The following is a 17,639-nucleotide window of genomic DNA, read 5'->3' on the forward strand; positions in this document are numbered from 1 at the left end:
TGTGTGTGTGTGTGTGTGCGAGAGAGCAGGAGAATGACAGTGTAGGCTGTGTGTGACAGACTCTGTGAGTGGAAAAAATATATATAAATATATATATTTTTCACAAAAAATCAAGCGCTCCCATGCACATCACATCACCGTTGAAGCTGTGAGGATTGTAATACGTGTAACTGTTTGAGTCGGTTCAGAAAGCCCAAATCAGGTCTAAAAACAGCCCCGGAGAAGCTGAGCAGAATCCTCCATCTTCTCCTGATCTGGGCCTTTTTCAGAGTTTGACGTTTAGAGGCCTTCCAACTCAACAAAGTAGGCCTAGATCCCAGACCAGGTCTCTTGTGGGATCTGCTTGAAGCCTGTGTTTTTAGGTCGACTTTTTTTTTTCTAGAGCAGGGCAACTTACTGCCGTTTGAGGACTCGAACAGCTTCAGAGCTGAGGGTTCTGCTGTCATTGCCAAAGTCTGTTTGACCCCCCCTCACCCCCCTTGCTCTGTTGGGTCAAACAGCGACAAATCCACCTCAGAGCTTCACCCTTCCCTTCATTTTTTCACCCTTTTGAAGAACCCCCCCAAAAACCAACCATACGATTTCCCCCGAGCTCCCCGAACTCCCCCGCCCCCCCAGCCGCCCCCCGCCACCGTCGCCCGCCCGACGCCGCCCACCCCCCGTTTTCCGAGCTGGCGTGGCGACGCAAACTCACAAATATTTACTTCCTGTACATCAAGAGGAAAGGGGGCCCCCCTTTCGTGGAATGCGGCAACATGGGCGTGTTTGACCGCGGGGTTCAGATGCTGCTGACCACGGTGGGGGCCTTCGCTGCCTTCAGCCTCATGACCATCGCCGTGGGGACAGACTACTGGCTGTACTCGCGCGGCGTCTGCAAGATCAAGAGCAACAACGAAAACGAGACCAGCAAGAAGAACGAGGAGGTGATGACGCACTCGGGCCTCTGGAGGACCTGCTGCTTGGAAGGTGAGCTGGAGCTGTGCTGTAGAAGTCACACATATGCGTATATACATGTGTGTGTGTGTGTATATATATATATATATATACACACCAACAACACCACACACAGGCACACAAGCAGATCGATCCCTGCATGCCCACACACACATTCACACAGTCCTGCAGTTGCACTCACATGCCCACACTATTCTGTATGTACTCTGCATCCATTCCCACACTATCTGTCTATCTATCTGTGTGACATCATTCCTTCTTTGTGTGTTGAAATGAATGCAGCTTCTTCCTGAGCAGTGATTTGGATGGCTTGTCTACCAAATGGTCACATCCTTGTCCGCGGTTTTGGGGCTGCCCTCATGGTCTGTCATGGCCAGTGTGGCCAGAATGTCTTTTTAATTGTCCCAGCAGAGAGCAGCCTGGCCCACTTAGCAAACTGCCACAGCGGGCTCCACATGGCACACATGGTCCAGCCAGGTGTACAGCTAAGTTTATCTCCGCGGCAGGCTGATGAACCCATATTTCTTACTTACGTCTATGTGGGGGGAGCAATTCAGCGATCACAGTAATCCCTCCTGCTCTCCATACTAGTCTTGTAGATGTAGATGGGGAGCGAAATCCAAAATCCTTGCATCACAGAGGGGAAACCAATGTGATGCATCAGCAGGGCTTATTTTAGAGCTGGGGTTATTGGGATTCTACTAAAAAAAAAAAAACAGAACAAGGAAAAAAAAGTCAGTTTTAACTTTTTTGATTGTAAATCTATGGAGGTGCACTGCTGTGTTCAAAATACTGGCTGCAAAGGGATAATGAAAAAAACCCTGCTATACAGCCGTGTTTGGGAGCAGAGATGGATAGAAAACTGGCATGAATGTGTCTTTGATGTGTGCAGGAAGAGCGGTTTTTGGTGGAGGGAGAGAGAGGGGAAAGCATATGCGAGTTTGCAGTGTGAGTTTGTGATCATACAAAAGGAAAAGCTGTGAAGTGTCTCTGTGTGCGAAAGCGTCTTTGACACATGCACACAAACGCTCGCACTGCAGAGGGTCACGCACACACACGCGCACACTTTACATACGGCATTCATGTTCAATCGGTCGTGATCATAAATCACGCAATATCAAGCCCACAGATTCGAGTGACGGAGATTCACTGCATTTGTGGGATTTCTCCCACGATTCAGCGAGGCTGCACGACTGCTCTGTTCAACGTTAGCCCGGACGGGCGTTTGGGAGAAGGAGGGATAGAAAGCAAGAAGCTCTGTGTGCAACACGGTGTTCGCACGTTGAATCGGGCCTTGAAATCAGCACCTTTGTGATAAATCTGACAGAAAACGACATGTTGCTGAGTCTGGTTTGATGTCATAATCAGCACCTACCTATTACTCATGTATATGTGTGTGTGTGAGACTGTGTGTGTGCGACAGTGAGGATGCTGTGACGCGCCGCTCCCTGATTGTGACCTCACGTTGTCACACCGGTCGAGCCATGAAGCCTGATCCTGTCGCACACCTTTGTTATTCATGCTCACAGAAATGATTAGAAGACGAGCTTGTTATCAGTAAGTCCTGTAGATTCTGTCCTCATATTATTTATTTCTTTTCAGTTTCATGGCAAAGATAGAAAAGACGTGTAGTGAAACTTAAAATGACAACTCCAGCTGCTTCTTTCACTTGATCATCAAATTTTAAATGTTTTTTTCCATGGCACAACATCATGTTGTATTCTCTTCTTTCTCAGCTCTCCTGCTGTTTGACTTCATGGCATTAAACTCTGATCTCATACAATAATCTCACCTTATTTTTCTAGAACATCTTAAATTATCCCTTCATCACTTCTTTCTTTAAAAAAAAAAAGTTCATAGAGGTGATCCGGTGGCAGATGAAGCTGCAACATCACACACTAATTTTCAAAACTTAATTACATCAGAACATCACTGACATCACTTTTTTTGCTCAATATTGTTGTATTTCCTAAAAAAAAATGTATCCTTTAACCAGGTTTTTATATCCTGGACTAACAGCACTACCGTCATTGTTCCTATCTAACAGAAGCTGATGGCACATCTCTCACAAAATTGTCCAGTTCTGGTCAAATCTTAGCGTAGAACTAATCAAAGGAAATACATCATATCTATAGTTTTGTCTAAAATATCAGTTTCAAATATGATTTAATATTTCCTATGTCTCTGAAGCTTTGTAGGACTCCTGGTTGTACACGTATTGACTCTGTATGTAGGTGATGAGGTCATGTCTGGCCAGACACCATCATGTCTTGGTCGATCCTTTGACCACGTGCAAGGTAAACGAAAAAAACCCTCATCTTTCCTTTTTCTCTTTGTAAATGAGCTCATCTAGTGCTGGACAAAAACATGAAGGGCCGTGTTCATGATTAATCAGAGATTTAAATCAAAAGAAGTTTTGCACAGGTGGTTTAGTGGTTTAGTTCCACCACATGTCCCATTAAGCCATGGTAGTAAACCAGCATGCATCATTAATACACCTGCGCATCCCTTGCTGGGAGGACTCCAAATGTCTGCCATGAGAAAGATTACAGATAACAGCGTAACCTGTGCCCAAGACCTGGAAGATGTAGCACTTTTTCGTCTGTCTGTTTTACACGAGTTAAACTACAGCAATAAATGTAACTGTGGTTTTTAATTCGACTTGATCTCAACAGAACACTAGCCCAGGAATAGCACAGTGCTCCCAATAACTGAAACAAACAGTTGCTAATGCTTGCTCATTCAGCGAAACACCAACCAGGTTATGAAAAGCGCTTAAAGGTCCTATACCACATTCAGAGAATCAGGTCTAGGCTCTTTTTTTAATATTGCAATTTCGCTAGAAACACAATTCAAACGGTTGCAGATAGAAGAGAAGATTTGGGATCATGGCATTCAAAGCATTCACAGGTCCACAGATGGAAAAATCAGCTTTGAGATTACAAAATGACCAAAATAAGTCCTGGTGTCCTGTGTGAGTCTTGGGTGATAAAGGTTTAGAGCACAACAGTGAACCAAACTGAAACCTAACCCTCAGTCACCTCAGTCGCTATATTAAGGTAACAAACTTTCTATAAGCTGTCTATGTAAAAAAAAATACACTTATCAGTGGCAACACAGCCTCAGTTAACCCAAACTGAATTTCCCACTGATGGCTACCTCCATCACCGCTCAGGTGCTAACACATCTGTTGCAAAAAGAAATACACTGGACAACACGGATCTTTGGTTTTGCATGAAAAGTGAAACGTACTTTCCTTCCAGCATTTATATTTTCACCCTGCAGCCTGAGCACTGTTTTAAATTTTAGCCCAGAAACAAAAGGCAGCGTATTTCACACAACTCTTCTTGCTAGCTTCTCTATTTTAAACAAAGGGCTCATTTTGTGCAGGTGTGATAACAGCTACGAGTGATCGGCCATGTGTCCACGTTATGCAATCATTTTTGAGCGCGGGTCACGGATAACAAATGTTGCACGTAACGCCGGTTGGTTTATGAACGTAGGTACAAAAAAAGGGCCAAAAACCGAAGAACTTGGCACCGAAATTTTAAAAAATTGTGTCAAATCAACGACACGTTCGCGGATGTGAACGCGGCCACGCCAACTCGCTCCATGTGATATGCTTATTTTCCTCGCTAAGTGGCTTTACTTTTCACACTCTAGGCTCGCTCTGTGTCCTTGGCACCAGAGATTTGAAATGGTTAAGAGCAGAGAGGAATCTGAGAGAGATCCAGCTTGCTCTGTTGTGCTTCGCCTTCAGAGCTACAGTTGCTTTATGGCTGTGTGGTGCAGAGAAGAGAATGAGAGGGAGGAGAGGAAGAATTGGGAGGTGTTGAGAAAGAGAAAAACGGAGGTGGTGGTGGTGGAGGGGGGGCAAGAGATAGAAAGAGCAGGCAGCCCTGGTTTGCTGTCACACCCCCTCAGGCATCCTGTGCTATCTTTAACACACAGGCCCACGTTCTATCTAACCTATCTTGCCCGCCTTTTAACATAAAACGTCACAGCGTGACAGTGATTTTACATTAGTGCTAGATACGTGATGTAAGTGATTTGTAGAAACTACTGAGTGAATGTTAAAGGTTTTGTCATCACGGTGAAACGCTGGCGTCACAACAACACCAAAGATCGCACGCAGCACTGTCACGTCGAGCTTGTGTTCGTTATTGCAGTTGTGAATGTTTCTGCTTTAAAGCTCTGCTCTGTATACAGATGGAAAAGTGCCTGTGTCTTTCTGCGTGAGGCAGGGCTCTGTCTCCATATTGGAGTGCATTACGGCGATGACATTAATTATGCTAATAGCCAACAGCTCCGGTAGCGTTGCCGTGCTAGATCGTCAACAGAGCCTCTCCACGCTGCCTCTTTATCTAAAGCCCCAGATAGTGATATGCCAGGATAGGGGAGTAACTAATTACATGGGATCCAGAATACAAAAATCCAGCTACTGACACAGAAAAAATATGCAGACCAACTCTTTATCTAAAGCCCCAGTAAGTGCATCAGTGGATGGAGAGCACAAATGGCTTGTAATCAGATTACAGTAGTAATCTGATTGGACAAAAAAAGTCATGTATCTTTCATATCAAGCACTAGTCAGAGAGTCAGTGCAGGGAGGGACGGCCGACTGCAAAAGAACACCCACTGCTTTATCGGATGCTTCATTACTTGATATGGGGAGCGGGAAATGATGATTACAAACAGATTTACTCCAAAGTCACCTGATAATGTGCGATCTGGGATCTGTAGGCTCCGAGTTCCAACCAGAAATAAATGAAATGATGCAAACTGTTAGACTGACAGGCTGAACTTCCACTGTGGTTACCTCAGTGTTTTCTATACAGTTATTTATAAGTCTATGTTGTTAATTCAGTTTTGTTTATACGGCATCAAATCACCACAACACTCACCTCAAGTTATGGGTGTTAGATTTTTTTCAGGCATTATTGTAGATTAGAGCTTTCTGCATATTTTATGATGATATTTAGGGTTATGTTTAACACAGAAGTTAACCCAAAGTTAACCCAAAGTGCTCATTTTCATGTCTCCAAAAAAATCCAGGTTCAAAATACACGAGAAGCTGAAAGGTGTGCTTTATTGAGTTAATTAATTATTGTGGAAAATTAAAAAAAAACAGTGATTTAGTGATCGATAAAATGTGTTTAGACTTTGCAAACTGCTGATGATTCATCCCATAAATCACGACACACTGCTTTCCTGCATGTAAGCTGTCTTTACAGGTCAGAAATATCAGCATCTGTATTGGTATCTGTATCTGCAACATTGGCACTGTACTGACTTGCAGTATTGCACAGGACTAGTTCTAAAAAATACCTTTGTGTTGAGGCTACATTCAAATATTAAGTCACTTACTGAGAATTATGCCCTATTGTTGTCATCTCCTTAGCTTAAAATGAACCGAATTACAATACGTCCTTCCCCTGAGGTCAGTACATCCAATGTAGTTCACAAGAAATTAATAATCAGGAACCATAAAATGTTGCAAATGTGTAAACCTGTCCCCTCCTACAATAACACAAACTCATGCTAAGGAGAGGAAAGGTTGAAGACGTAGCTGCTTAATAAAATGCTACAAATCCTAAAAAATGTCTGAAAGAGGAGTGCTGGTGTAAGAAATAAGAACCGTTGTTCTGTCTCCACACAGAGGCCTGCAAACAGTCAGCATCCAGCAGCGCTCTGTGGGCGTGCTGCTGTTGATACTGTAATAGAAGTGACTGACAGGTCAAGGCAGCTGTCAAACCACAGCCACCCAACTACTGGAAATTCTTCTCAACAGAGACAACAAAACCTATTTGGAATTATTTTTAGCCTTATAACTTATTTAAAGAAAATGCCCCACTTTTTTCCCATAATCCCTGTTGAGAACATGAAGTCTAAACACGCCTGTACACACCGGACACGCAAAACTTGTGTAAATGTTTAGTGCATTAAAAATACTTTAACTCCTCTGTTCTTATTGCAGCCATTTACAGTGACTTCAAAATTTCATAGGATGAATTGGAGGCATGTTTTTCTGACCAAGCTTGATTTTTCTGAATTTTCACATGTGAATAAACAGATTTGACCAATCAGACCACTGCATTTGGCAACAAGCGCGCTCGTAGCTCAAAACGGAGATGGTAAAAACCTTAGACGCACAGCTGTACGCTGCTGCAGGTCAATAGGCCCTCTGAAATGATTTCTCTGCCTCTTCAAATGTGATCCAGCTCTCCCAAAAACAGTTCAAACTGCCTCACTGACATCCTGAAATACGTAACAAAGCGGTCGTGATAGCTCAACTATTGGATGAAACCATGAAATTCTCCCTGCTGCTGAGTGCTCGTGAGATTTCAGTGAAAATTCTGAATTTCAACTGATTTTTCAAGCAGAAACACAAAGATGTTCATGTTTCTGAGAGTTCGTTCCACAAGACGTAAAATACAGAGAGGAGAATATTTAACCCTTGTGTGGTGTTCGTATTTTTGTTACTCAGCCAGTGTTCATGGGTCTGGTGGACCCGCTAGAGTTTTGGCTTTCCAAATTAACACTATCAAACAATTTTATGTTAAATTACTCAACAGATGTTTACTTCATCCCAATTACAAGACATATGAACAGCAAACATGGTTAATTTTTTCCCTTTACCTTTGTTAGATCACATTTATGAATTAATGTGCTTCTCGTTTTTTTTTTTTTTTTTAATAAAATGTTATAAAAAAAATCAGTTATAATCAAGTGGAGTGAGTGGAAAGACAACACATTTACACGTGAAGCAATATGTTTCACAACTAAATGGGATCAGCTGCTCATCAATGGTGACATTAGGCCCAGGGTTGTAAAACAGGGGTAGGTGGTGCACACACTTATCCCACACTGTCCTGATGGCAGCTAGCTTGTCTCTCTGCCGTCGAGCTGGTCTGTCGTCCTGGTTATCAAAACGGATAATCCTGGAAATTTTGTTGAAGTTTTCCAGAGACATTGATGCACGGAAAGGTTCTTGCCGGTTTCTGCATCCCACAGGATTCTGTGGATTCCCCTTTGGACCTGAAAACTCCTGCGAGGATAAGAACCCCAAAGTAGGCCTTTGGGGTTCTTAGATGAATTTGGTCCATCTCCTTCCACCTCTCTCCAAAAACACACCTTCCTTCTAGATTACTGCAATCCAGAATAATTTTCTGGATGGAATCTGGGATGAAAAGCTCAAATGAAGACTTGATGTCCTGCACATGAGTAACTGTCAGCCGTGTTGGCCCTGGCTTATCACAGTAACAGCTCTGCAGGGTGGCTCATTTCTTGGGCAAGAAGACCATTCAATTTCACCAGTTATTGACATCCGTATTTCTTCACTTGCTGTCTGGTGGGCTTGTTCTGGTCCTGGAGCTGGCTGCAGATGGGGTACTCGTCTTCGTTTTGTTACTAAATGGTGCTCAACCTCATCCTCTTCTTCAAAGTCACTGTCAGACTCTGAATTTTCAGAAATGTGAAATATTCTGAAACCTCTTTGTCAGCATCATCATCAGAAGCTCCTCTCTCTTCCAAAATCAATTGGATGGCCCTCGCAGCAGATAATCTTTTGCCATCTTGATCAGTTGTGATAAAGAACCACACTGGCAAAGTCTTATTTATAGTATTATGCCCCTAATTTGCAGGTGGGACAGGGTATGAGAAAATAAAATTTGGATCCCTTAAGAAAGAGGGTAAAATGTGCGGGAATGTAAGAGCAGACGGTGTTGATAGTTGAATTTTCAACAATGTTGCAACTTTGTGCGAGAGCAGGAGGGGAAGAAAACACTATCAGCAGCACCAGAAAGGAGGAGGACAGAGTGTGGGAACACAGGACCTGCACTTTCAACACTTTTATTAGGCCTGGGTCCAGTGGACCCGAACACCTTGTATGTAATGTAAATGCGTGGGGGGAGGTACAGTATGAGGTCACTGAAAATTAGTTCAGATTTATGTTCTTCACAGAAAATAAGCCAAAGCCAATGAATTTCAGGTTGAAAAAATAATTAATTGTTAAATTTTTCTTTTGAAAAAAACTGAGAACGGGTCTCACAGACCCGAACACCATACAAGGGTTAAATCAGACTTACTGGCATTTCCGACACGCGAATTATAGAAACTGTAACCCCCCAAAAAATGTCGTCTTTTGTGCTAGATATCAGCCCAACTTTTAAGAACCCAACGCATGCTATTTTGTAAGCTAGTTAGTAAATCTGTCCGAAAAAGCAGCAATTTTGCTTTATGCTGTTTCCTCTCAGTGGTGCAGTGGCTGTCACGGTCACCACACAGGAAGAAGGTCCTGGGTTTGAATCCACCAACCAGCTGGGGCCTTTTCTGGGTGGAGTTTGCATGTTTTCCCTTCATAGGTTTTCTCTGACTTCCTCTCAAAGTCCAAAGACCTGCGCGATAGGTGATTATCGTTGTGCTTCAAAATTGGTCGTTGGTGTGAAAGTGAGTGTGAATGTGTATCTGTCGCCCTGTTAGCCCTGTGACAGACTAGTGACCTTTCCAGGGTGTACACCATCTTTCACCCTGTGACAGAATTAGGAAAGCATGTATGAAAATGGACGGACGTTCCTTCCTAAAGAGTCAGAGAAAATTGAGATATGCTGCTGCTTTGACAAACTGGCACATCAGTCAAAATGACATGTTTTACTATTACACAACCACATAAAACTTCTTAACCAGTTCAGTTATATTAAACTGGTGACAAGTGTAAAGTATTTGCCACAACAGCCCAGCTGTGCAGATGCTGCTGGTTTGTTCTATGAAGAAAAAAGTAACAAGTAACGTATGGTTACTTTTTTACTTGTGACTTATTTATTACAGCAATAAAAGTTGACACAAAAATGTTCTGGGAGTCCTCTCCCAGTGGGGCTGCCATCTTTAGATTAGTCCATGGAAGTCCTGTAGGGCAACCCTGACAGGCGAATCTGGCTATAGGATCTTACAGTAGAATCAGTTGGAACAGGCAGAATTAATCTTTAAATCTATATATATCACATATGACAACTTTACTTTTGTGTATATGTGTATTTTACACTTGTGTAAAAGTGCACACAGTATCCTGGAGCAGCCTCCTAATATCCTTGCAGCCATTACTCGTCCTCTCGGACCCCCACACTCCTCCATCCAGCAGCTATCGAGTCTGCTCCAGTTGGATCCGCTCAGCGTGCCTGTCATTCTGGACGGATGGCCCCGTGTCGGTGGTCCAGCTGTGGAGGCAGGCTCCACAGATCCAGCCTGTCGTGGGTTTCCGTGATGGATCTTGCCCCGGGACAGTCTCTCGTTCGTAGGCACAGACCGGAGCTGCCCTGGGGGCCCTAGCCTTGACAGGTGGAGCTCAGCAGGCTCTAAATGTTGCTATTAATCTCCATCACGGCGGGTTTGAGAGCGAGCGAGGTGTGTGTGACAGCAGATATGTTTCTGGGAATGAGGTGTGAGTGTCTGAGAGTGTGCTGCGAGTATGTGTTTGTACCACCGTCAATTTTAGCTTTCATCACACTCAAAATCATTTCGCTGCTCAAGCCATCTGAACCGCCTGAACCTTTAAAAACCCTGCCACATCGAATAATTTCCATCTATGCAGCACTCGCCTGGACTGACAAAAACACAGGCTGTGCGCTATGTACACCTGTAAGCTTATGTGTGCGGATATGTATGTATCGCAAAGGATTGTTTAAAGACAGTGAGGGACTCTGTCATTGTGAGGCTGTCTTGTAAGGGTTAGGTTACCATGGAGATAAGCGTTTATTTTAGGCTAAAGACCTGATTTTGTATTTTTCTTCAGCACCAGGTCAAAAGAATTGTTTTTAATATTTTTATTGGCAGGCTGAAAGTCAAAACACTGACCTGTTTGGTCAAAAACTGGAAGCCTCTGTGTTCTCCTCACCTTGTATGTTGCCATTGTGCACACACTTATACATTCTTGCATAATTACACTTATTCTGTGGTGTAACTTATATAACTGTACGCCATAACAGAGAACTGTAATTGGAAGTTAATAACCATGCTGCATGGCTACAAATACTTGCTGTGCATGCATAAACTCTGTGAAGTGAAGAATTTAACTTACAGAAAAGCGACAAGTGACCTCAGGCTGACTTTTATTTATTCATTTTCTTTTAGTAATCCTGCATCCCATTATCACAGGCTTGTAAAAGCTAATGAAAACTGGCATTAGAATTAAAAAGGAAAAAATAATAATACAATCATTTGGGTTTAAGAGCTTAAGTTCTATTTGGTTGTTTTTTTGTTGTTGTTGTTTTGATTACATAATATAACTGGAAAAACATTAGTGCAGTAGTTTAGTACAGGAAGCGGGTCCTGGGCTCGACTCCACCATGTGGCGTTTACGTGTTCTCCCAGTGCCTGCGTGGGTTCCAGGTACTCCAGCTTCCTCCCACGGCCTAAGGGCATGCATGTTGGGTTAATTGGTAATTCTGAATTGTCTGTAGGTGTGAACGTGAGTTTGAATTATTGTCTGTCTCTCTGTGTTAGCCCGGTGATAGACTGGCAACCCATCTAGGGTGTATCCTATGACATGTGGGATAGGATCCAGCCCTGCCGAGACCCTAAAGTGGATAAGTGGGAGAACACGGATGGATGGATAAACCCAGAAATTGTGTTTTTCCTGTCTGTGTCCTTGAGCACCCGAGTCATTGTCATGACCGTGAACAAATGTTTTACATGGGTTTTACCACTTTTTCTCAGAGGCATGTTTATATAAACATACACCATTACTCCCCCCAAGACAGCCCAAGATCCAAATGGAGCAAATTAAAATGAGAAAAACTATTTTAATTAATTTAGTTTATATTACCCCAACCTTCTCTGTGTTAACCAATTAATGCAGTCAGTCCACTTCCTTTTTGTAGCAGTGTTGCTTGTCCTCTTTCATGGCATTGCTGGGCATCTATGGCCACATGACACGGTGTAACTATGGTGATGCAGAGCTCTGTTGGCAGCACAAGGCCGGCTGTCACACAGGCATCACGGCCTCTCAATCAAAGCGACTGTTTACGAGCACTCACACCACCTGGGACTGACACACACACTCCAGTCCGCGCCATGGGAGGGGCATCAATCACACACGCAGCAAACAGCTACGTGCAAAAGAGCGAGCGCACGCACAAGTGTAGTAGAGACACGACAACACACAAGCATTGTTCTAAATAAGGCAATGAAACTAATAATAACAATAAATGGACAGTTTTGCAAAACCTTCACAGCAATAAAGAAAAAAGTAAATAAATAAATACAAAAAAATTAAATAGTTAAAGGAAATATGACAACAATCTAAACATATAAACCCCATATGGAAAAGAAATAGTAAAAGCTTATAAAAGACTTGCATAAGATGCCTACTTCATGTGGTGAATCATATAAGGCTTATATGTAGGGATGGGTACCGGTGTCCGGTGCCATGATGGCACCGGTTCTGACATAAACGGTAGTAACCAGACCGAAAAGCAGCGTACATTTCGGTGCTTTATTTCGGTGCTTTTTTTTCCTGAGCTGTGATACGCTTCTAGCCAATAATTTTACGTTTCCGAGGATAGTAGGCGGGTCCAGGTACGTACGTTCTGTTAGAGCAGAGCTACAGATTAAAAATGCCCAAGGCGAAGCGGTCAAAAGTCTGGCTGTACTTCACAGCAAAAGATGCAAACTCAGCAGCCTGCAACAAGTGCTTTAAGCTGATACTGTCAAAGGAGGTAACACCTCGAATCCGATGAAACACCTGGCGACGCATAGCATTTTTTTAAAAGCCGAGAAATGCGCCGTATTTGATAGCTTGCTGCGAGACCTCACATTGTGCACGTTGGGTGGGTTGCCAGTTATCGGACCCGGAGCAACATCCCCCAAAAACCCGAAGAATAGAGTCCTGGCCCCTAGCCCTGCCAGTGTAGCAGAAATGATGAGGATGATGATGGCAGCAGAAGCCGTTCTTCTCTGCGTGAGTCGCTTAATGTTGTTTGAGTGTAATTTACGTTGAGTAGGCTAACCACGTTATTACATTAATGCATGTAAGGTGAACTAGCAAACATGATCATAGCTACATGCGGCTGTCTTCTTGTTTGATGGCAGATACTCCCTTCACCCTGGACAAAAAGGCTAAAATGACCAAAGAAAAAGTGGGAAACAGCTGAACATGAGAGGTTTTTGGACAAAGTTTGTGTTTTTTTCCATTGATTAAGCACTGCTTCCAGCCAAGAGTGATACCATATATGCCCCATAGCTGCAGAAAAGGCTAACATTGTTATCTTTTTACAAAAAAAAAAAAAACCAGCTGAACATGAGAGGTTTTTGGACAAAGTTTGTGTTCTCCATTCTTTAAGCACTGGTTCGAGCACCGTTTAAGCACCGGCACCGTTTCAAAAGTACCGATTTGGCACCGGTATCGGATAAAACCTAAACGATACCCATCCCTACTTATATGATTTACTCATGAAAGTGGCCACTTTCTCATTACTTTCATATATTGTTTTAGTAAGTATCCAAAACATACAAGTTTCATTATATAATTTTTCAAGGGAAAGATTTATATATATCTTTTCCATATGGGACTCAATGAAACGATTCATTGACATATTAACTGTTGATTGTTTACCACAGAATTGAAGTTTGAAGAATATCAATATCTTTAACCTCTAAAGGCAGCTTATTTGTAGGAGACAGCAGTATGTCATGATTTATAAGATGAATTATCGTCTTTCCAAATTCCAAAACACATTTTAATGACCAATAAATCCCTGTAAATGTTTACTTTCCGCAATAATCAATCAACACAATGAAATCAGCTTTTACAAAAAACAGACGTGAGAGTCAACAAAAAAAGGTTCAGCCATCTGTCATGTTTGAGGCATACTTTTTCATTTGCAAAAAAATGAATTCATTTAGCAAAATCCACTGGTTCTACATACTGAACTGGGAGGATCAGATCCGATACCAATACCGGTGTTTATTACCAATATTTGGATCAATCTGCCCACCTCTAATGATGCGTTGGTAAACATGCAGATGTAGTTCATAAATGTGTGAACATAATCCATTAGTAAAATCTTAAAAATTCAAAATATTTTCATGTACTGTATAGTCAAATACTAAAATTATTCCAACCTTTAACCAAACTTTTTTTTCAGTCTCAATACAATTATATACACAAGTCATTTCTGATCAGTAATAATTTTCATGGAGGACAATATCCAGGCAGAGGACAGTGAGCACTAACGTAATTTTAATTTGGTGGGTATTTTTGAAGAAAGACTGTTGTTTTTAGACTGAATACATTTACATTTTGAATCAAATCAAATCCCTCATTATATTTGTAAATCTTTTTTGATATGTTTGGGGTCACAGGGCATCCAAAGCCTCCAGTGTTAACATTAAAATTGCTTTTGAAAACTACAGCAGTGTGTCCGGTCATGTGTTTGTTCTGCGGATGCTGAAGTGTTTCACTAACAGGGTTATGCAACAGGACAAAGCTGTTAGCAGACTGTGGTGTTACAAGAGGAAGGTGTGCCAGAGCGATGTAGTAGCAGCACTATCCTGCACATGTGCATTATTTCTGTAGTGTAAGCCAATCCTTGACTGTTAAACCACACGGAAACGATCTATAGGCTTTATTTTAAATAATCCAGAATGACTTGCATTGTATTACAATCTGTGTTGTCACAGATTGTAAGAGCCCAGCCTCTTACAGTAGTAACAGTAACAGTATGTCACATTCTTTGTTTTACAGTATAGTAGGCTGACTGTGGTGTAGTGGGGATCTGTTGGCACCTCCACACAGTCTGTTTAACGCCTGGTGGGAGAGGTGCTGACAGGCCGACTGCTCCCTAATCCTGCAGACAACAGGAGCCAAAGGGAATGACCAGGCAGTGCATGTATGTGCATATAAACCTGTTACATTTACATTTGCAAAGAGTATTTGTGGTCACATGGTGACGATGCAAACACTCTTTATTGTTAGAAGGAAAAATACTACAACATCCATGTGCTCATTAGATAGAAGTCACGAGAGCCTGTGACCCTGCCCACATCAGTCACAGCAGAGCGACAGCTCGAGTGGGCTGCTGTCATTACGAACACAGGGTAAAGCCGATAAGAAATCTGCATTAGTAGTAACATATGGTCGAACTGATGGAGTAACAATGCTGTCATCTCTAAGCCACATGACTCATAAACATAATGCCTGTGTGTGTGTTCACAGTCTCACTTTCCTGTAAACAATACATTAGTCAATTGATTACCTGATAGTAAAATAAGCTGATCTCAGCACAGCACACGCAATATGAGTTAAACGTGGACTGCTTGCACACATTTAAGACGCAAGCACATTGCGCACACGCAGCCAAACTAACGTTACCCGCACGCATGCACGTTATGTAATTGTGTTCTCACATTCATTGTGTGAGTAATAACGTGCAGCCTTGGTACAGAGCTTGGCAGTTCGGACTTGTGTGTACAGCCGGGCAGAGACGGCTGCATACAGAAGAAATTACAGAAGCCAGTCCCTGAGGTGATGTCGTGACGTTGGCCCTTCATTTACAGAGCACAAACACATGCACTTCTCATTAAAGAGGTGTTCAGAGGTCAAATTTGTAAGGTTAAGCAATGTGTTAAGTACAACGACTCAGTCTTACACACAGACACACACACATATACAAACACTGTCGAAACTTGACGTCAGTAGATATGAGCTACCAATCCTCCTACCTGTTGAAATGTAACATTTAGAAGTAAGTCATTTGTGTTTGTTTAGGCTCTTAACTAATACAGGAAACAGTACTATGATGCACTAGAATGATATTTATGTTGCCTGGATGCAGATGCACTACTGCGGGATACAATCCAGGACACAAACCACCGAGGCCACTTTTTGCACAACCTGGCAGACACTGAAGTGTGAATGAACACTACGATAGCAGTCACAGTGCCAGATCCTGTTGCACTTCACTCAGCATTAGGCCACATGGTGACACAAAGTTGGTTTGGCTTACTTCAAATGTCACTTTTATGACTGAGGTATATTAAAACATGACAGATTTGATATGCTTTGAGCAGCAATTGAATTACAGGGTTTACGTTTGTCAGTGAAGATGAGCAAAGCACCTGAACATGACACTACGACTCATGGACACTCCAGTTATTATTCCTCTCAATTCTTTTTACAGAGTGTATGAACATTCACTTCAAGGTGCTTTATATTATAAGGTAAAATCGCACAATAATACAGAGGAAATTCAAATAATCAGATGACCCTTTTTGAGCAAGCACTTGGCAACAGTAGAAAGGAAAAACTCCCTTTTAACAGGAAGAAACCTCCAGCACAACCAGGCTTGGGGAGCGGCAGCCATCTGCTGTGTCTGGTTCAGGCTAATGGGAGGAAGACAGGACAAAAGACATGCTGTGGAAGAGAGCTAACTAATGATTAAGTACAGAGTGGGCTATTAACACACAGAGAGTGAGAAAAGGTGAGTGAAGAATGCATCATGCATCATGGGAAGGCCCAGCAGCCTAGGCCTATTACAGCATAACTAAAGGAGGACTCAGAGTCACCTGATCAGCACCAACTATATGCTTCATAAAAATAGAAAGATATTAACTGAGAGACATGCAGATGCACAAAGAACAAGGTGTGAGGCAGTGGCGTCGTTAGGCCTATTTTAGGGGTGCTGAAGCCTCCCTAAAATATTCTTAAGCCCCCCTAAATAATTTGGTGTTTGTTTTTTTTTTGGTTTTTTTTTGTTTTTTTAACTTATTCGATTTTTTTTTTTACAGAACTTGCAGACAAATTCAATATAAAGATGCAGGAATATGAGTTTAAAGAAATAATAATATAAACCTGTCGCTATTCACACAAATATGATCATAACTCGGTTGGTCCCTTTCGCTTTACATTGTTAAGGTAGCGTCAGTGCTTCGTTATCCAATCCCTTCCAGTTGTTCACAGGGGACATCCACATGACTGAAAATCCAGTCCTCGTTTTCACTGCTACTTTACACTCCGCTCGTATACACCTGCAGAAACACTAGCGTGCATGTGGCAAACGGCAAGAAATCATGGATATACGCAAGTTTTTCAAGAAAGTAAGTCTTCATCACTGGCTGGTAGTAACAATTAGTTAGCTCCAGCTAACAGCAGAGAGTCCCATGTAAATAATGAACCAGGTGCTCCCCATTTTGTAAATAAAAACCTGGCTAGCGCACTAAGTTAAATTGTTAGCATAATGTTAATTTCTGTCACTCGTTTTAGCTCTGAAAAATCCAGCTGAGCTCATTCAGGTATGGTTATCATCAGTGGAAATAATAATAATCACTCCATCCCCATTAACCTGTAGGAGTCAGGGCAGAGGAGCACAGAGAGGCAGAGGGGAGAGACGTCTGCTGGAGAGGTGAGTCAAAGGATGGAGTCATTTGTGATGGAGACAGTCTGATTAGAATTTTATGGGACTCAATATGGATATGAAATATGAAACATTTCAGTCACGGTACAACATATAAGACCTGTTTAACTTGAGCTTTTATTTAGGAGAGTCAAGGTTAGAAAGTGGAGAGAGCAAAGAGAGAGATATGTATATAAGTCAAATTAGCCTGACTCACATATTTTTGAGGGTTCTATTTTAATATTACTTCAATTCAAGTAATTTAGTAATATTTTTCAGGGCTTTAAATTGCAACCATTT

General features: G+C 42.2%; 1 protein-coding gene across 2 annotated transcripts in view; it reads left to right on the forward strand.

Annotated features, from left to right (window-relative positions):
* Nucleotides 1-439: 439 nt before the first annotated feature.
* cacng2b (calcium channel, voltage-dependent, gamma subunit 2b) overlaps nt 440-17,639 on the forward strand; it is a 71,305-nt gene continuing 54,105 nt past the window's right edge. Inside the window, exons 1-2 of one of the 2 annotated variants that reach the window (XM_085458578.1) lie at nt 16,730-17,043; nt 17,295-17,348. In XM_085458578.1, the coding sequence (XP_085314704.1) occupies nt 16,995-17,043; nt 17,295-17,348 (103 nt within the window). In that variant the 5' untranslated portion in view covers nt 16,730-16,994. Of the gene's footprint in view, nt 967-16,729; nt 17,044-17,294; nt 17,349-17,639 lie in introns of those variants that run through there. The other variant, XM_085458579.1, reaches the window with a different exon arrangement.

This window comes from Copadichromis virginalis, linkage group LG6 (genome assembly GCF_057382275.1).
Source record: "Copadichromis virginalis isolate Kocher_CV1m ecotype Utaka linkage group LG6, C_Virginalis_male_GT1.1, whole genome shotgun sequence".
Lineage (NCBI taxonomy): Eukaryota > Metazoa > Chordata > Actinopteri > Cichliformes > Cichlidae > Copadichromis > Copadichromis virginalis.